General features: G+C 31.5%; 1 protein-coding gene across 1 annotated transcript; it reads right to left on the bottom strand.

The window, feature by feature from the left end:
* Nucleotides 1–480: 480 nt before the first annotated feature.
* LOC142621819 (protein MRG2-like) lies at nt 481–3,432 on the bottom strand. Its single transcript, XM_075795183.1, has 4 exons — nt 3,389–3,432; nt 3,129–3,298; nt 986–1,052; nt 481–562 (listed from the first exon to the last, which is right to left on the bottom strand). Exons 1-4 carry the CDS (start codon nt 3,430–3,432, stop codon nt 481–483), a joined length of 363 nt encoding a protein of 120 aa, XP_075651298.1.
* Between the last annotated feature and the right edge of the window lie 1,124 nt (nt 3,433–4,556).

Below are 4,556 nucleotides of genomic sequence, written 5' to 3'. Positions count from 1 at the left end.
AGCCAAAATATAACAAATAATCTACCAAAATTTAATTTTATTGGCATAAAATTTTTTGAGAGTGTTCCTAATTTTTTTTGAGGATGTTCCTAATTTTTTTTGATAAAGGTAGATAAATAAATTTTTTTTATTATATATATATATATATATATATATATATATATATAAATAAAAAAAATAAAAAAAGAATTCAGGTCAGGGTGGTCCTGGGACCACCTTGACCTATATGTGGCGCCGCCACTGTGGGGTACACGACAGACCTTTATAGGGCTGTGTCTATCTGGCATGTTTCTCCCATATACATTGCCCCGCAATGTACCCTCGTTTACAAAGACGTTTCAAAACTAATGACATGAAACACAGACATCTGGTTTCTCAAATTTTGGAATCCAGGAAAATATCAAATCTAGAAGATGATTATACATCAACCTAAAGCTCCAGTTCTGTAGTATTCTGTACACAATTTGTTGCCAATACATCTTATTTGTTGGTGCTGGTTTCAATATCTTCTGGTACATGGTAAGTTGAGAGGAAAAATGCACTCCGATGCTTCTGTAAGAACCTAAATCACAAGATGAATATAATGATGATGATGATTGAATGTCATTCTTGAAAATTTCCTTAAAATGACATGTTTGAGGCAAGTTATCTAAAATTTTCTCCCCTAAACAAAGACCTAGAAGTTTAAATAATGTAACGCACTTCACTCTAAAGACACTTTAGATACATATAAATGAACACTTTTTAGTGCTCCAGACAGCCAAATCATCACAAACTTCCAAGAAAAAATGTAAGCAACATTAAGCGTGCAAGTTGTTTCATAAATGTCACCATTCATCACAGTTTTTTTTATTTTTTTATAAGTAGAATAAATCATCATATGCAATTATAAAGATTGTATTCTTCTTATACTCTCAATTGTGCTTTTCTCACGGACACATGTTAGAGTGGTGATAAGAACTTATACTTGAGAAACTCGACTAACACTTGCTGCAGCTCCATCAATGTCTCCTCTTCGATTTTGGCATAGTACAATAACTCAAGCAACTTAACTGCAAATACCAAAAGAATGACATTACAAACATGAAGTAAAGATGGCTAGCAGGTTTTATAACACCAAAAGGAAATGCATAAGCCAAAAGATGCTACATCAAGCAGTTCTAGTCTAGGAATATTCACAATTAAAAACAATAGCACATGTCCAGCCACAGTGGCAATCCACATTTACAGTCATCAATTGCTCTGCAAATCCAACAAGCACAACAATATTTGTTAGGCAATATAATAAATATTCAAAATGTCTTAGTTGTCCAAAATCAATATATAACATTCACAGGTATATCTTGAAGATCAGTCATCAGCCAATATTTCTTTTTCCAATTTTAACTAATTTTTGAGGAAGAAAAAATCAATTTGATATCATATGAGTTGACATCTTTTATGTCTCGAGCTACACATTTAAAATCAGCAATAGACAAGCTTTTGTACTTAGTAATAGACAAGTCTAAAAGTAAATATCCTAGATTAGGCTGGCACCATATCTTCTTTTTGATAAGTAAGAAAAAATTTATCAAACAAGGCTACTTCCTCACATTACAAAATTAAACCAGTTATAAATATCAATTTAAGAATATGTAGTTAACAATCATTTCCATTGTAACATGTAAGAATATATATTTAAAAACTTGCATAGAAACATTGATCAGCTAAAACTTCGATCATATAAGATCTTGTAACATAACAAATGATGCAATTCACTACACAAACACATGATTAAGCTAATAAGCGTAAATCTACCGAACATTTCACGCGTCCTATTTGTTTTAGCATTAGATACAAAAATAGTTTTAAACTGAGATCAGAAACAAATCTACACATAAACCACTCAAAACTAAATGAATTAGAAAATTTTGATAAAAATCAGTCACAATAAGGCAATAGGAAGGATTTTTAGGACTGTGCTACCATAGACTACCAGAAAATATACTAGCATAGATTAACATATGTAAACAGTCATTTCCATTTTCCATAACTCATGGTCTCCTAGCATTTTTTTTTTTTTTTTTGATAAGTAGTCTCCTAGCATATTTTATGATGCAGGGTGCACAAAAACAATTTATTTCAATGTAGTTTTATGTATTTTTAGAAGTCAATTTTATTTTTACTATTGGTCCATTGGATTTTATTTTAGGTCATATTAGTTTATTAAGTTATTGGCATTTTACTTAATTTCCTAAGTTCATTGGATTTTTAGTAGTCTCCTAAGTTCATTTTCCAATGGGTGTTGTTAGCACTGGCAATATCATCAAATTTCATTAAAATTAGCAGAAATGCCTCATAAAGCAAACCACAAGGGAGGTAAGTGTTACAAAATAAACCATAGAATAGTTTCTTCTTTTTTTTTTTTTTTTGATAGGTAAGAATAATATAGTTTCATGTTTTAAGGGTATTCCACAGGGGTGGTGTGTGTAATTTATTTTTATTTTTATTTTTCTATTCGTTTGTTTATTCTCAGTTCCCTTTAATAATTCTGTGCTGCATCATTTTAAATATACAGAACCCCTGATATATATATAAAGTTGAGCTTTAGTAGAAGATATACAGTCCAGAAAGTTGTTTAAAAAACTTATCCTGATAGAAGTAGTACTCTGCCAGCCAGTCAATTTTGATAGGGGCATGGCAGGAAGAATTACTCATTTAGCCAGCCCTATTGCCCCCAACATGTTTAATAAATGTCGAAACTTCCACATTCTACATAATTATGATATGGCTGGTTATGAAAAAATTAAGCATTAATATATTTAAGGTAAAAAAACTAGAATCATCCTACAAATCAAACTTCACAAAAGAGATTTTATCCTAAAATATAATAAATCATGCTTATTGCTATTTAAAACACTCACATTTAGTGATTTTATCCCTTTTATTCCTTAGCTCTCTCCTTCTTTGTAATTAGTGCTTCTTTTATGTTTTTGCTTTTCCATCTTTTTTTTGTACTTTTTGATATGCTTTGTGCTTCTTTGCATTTAGCAGTTTTTTTAATAATAAATCTTTCTTACTTATTAAAAAAAAAAAGCAACAAATTTTCCTAAGCAAATATTGACTTCTAGCATAAAGGATAAACATACCCAAGAGGCGCAATAGATGTTCAGCACCATATACAATTGAAGGAGAGACATCATCTGAAATAGCTTCTTTATATTGTCGACGCTCACTTTTATATAGAAGTATTGCTGGCAATGCTTTGTCAAAGTAACAACGTAATCCTTTCAGAATTTCTCCCACTGAATCAGCTATCCTATATCCATTTAATTACGTTACAGAGAAAGAACAATGACAAGTTGACAACACACAAAAACATGAACAGAATGAACACCAGAACGCTAACAATAGGTAATTACCAAGACACGAATGCATCAATTCCAAAAACATGATACTAAGAACTTCACACACAACAAAAAATTGCATAGGAAAGTAATGTATAAATACAGAAGTTGCAAGATGCATCAATAGTAAGTTTAACACTTGAGGGCATTTACACCAAGGTGCTCTTTTTCACATTTCTCTGGCCTTCAGAACTAGATACAGTGATGCAGACTATATCAATGTACAACCTCTCTTTAAACACTCTAATCTAAATGATTACTAAATGAACCATTATTGTATTTTATTTTAAAATTTTCTTATAAGATTAAATTGGTTAGAAGACTGACTATTTCAATATCTCGGTTCAATAATTTGTAAGGATGGGATGACTGAGGAGGATGTGGGTCATTGAATAAGAACAGGATGAATGAGAGAGAGGTATATCGGGATACTGTATCAGCTGAATGGCTATAAGATTGCTATAAAACTCACTATGGTCTATGCTACAAATTGTTGGACAATTAAAAAGTAATATATTTTTTAGGTTCTAAGACCTTAGGGACTAATATATTAGAACTTCAATATGTAATGTGTTGGCAAATCATGATCAAAACATACAGTCTAGGTTTAGCCTCGCTTAAAATATTTTTTTTATTGTAAAGATGGAATTGAGTGATTGCAGAAATTAGTGGGCAAATTCTGCAAGGCTCGATCGATCGAAAATTAGATTCCATCGATCGAGAATCGTGAAGAATTAATTTTCTGCAGAATTTCCAACTCAACCCAAGCCCGTTTGACGTGTAGGGTTTTATGTTTTACTTCTCATATAAAAAGAAAAACGCTAGCTACGTTTTAGAGGCTTTTGATATGTTGTGTATTTGAATCTCTTATGAGATCTAGAGGTGTTTACCTTCATACACACTTAAGGTTATCAAAATCTAGAGGTGTTTACCTTCATACACACTTAAGGTTATCAAAATCAAGATTGATGTCAAGAGCTTTGTGATCGCTTCAGTTGCTATAAAAAGAATTTAACGAAGATCTGAAATCTTTGAATGGAGTCTCAAAGTCACAAGTAGGAAAACTTGTGGTTGCAGTGGATCAAAGGAAAGAAGTAGTCTGTGGACTCGGAACTATCACGTGGTCGTGGTAGTAAGTTTTCTACTCGAGATAGTGATAGAATGTTAGTG

The sequence above is a fragment of the Castanea sativa genome, chromosome 1, assembly GCF_040712315.1.
Source record: "Castanea sativa cultivar Marrone di Chiusa Pesio chromosome 1, ASM4071231v1".
Lineage (NCBI taxonomy): Eukaryota > Viridiplantae > Streptophyta > Magnoliopsida > Fagales > Fagaceae > Castanea > Castanea sativa.
The sequence above is the reverse complement of the archived record's forward strand: the minus strand, read 5'-3'. Positions and strand labels throughout refer to the sequence as shown.

What these genes read in the sequence shown, in the direction of transcription:
- LOC142621819 (XM_075795183.1), bottom strand. Translation starts at nt 3,432, where the DNA reads ATGTTTTTGGAATTGATGCATTCGTGTCTTGGTAATTACCTATT. An exon ending in TGTCTTGGTAATTACCTATT is followed by an intron (nt 3,299 to 3,388) that starts GTTAGCGTTCTG and finishes AAATGGATATAG; the next exon opens with GATAGCTGATTCAGTGGGAG. An exon ending in TTGATGGAGCTGCAGCAAGT is followed by an intron (nt 563 to 985) that starts GTTAGTCGAGTT and finishes CTTGTGATTTAG; the next exon opens with GTTCTTACAGAAGCATCGGA.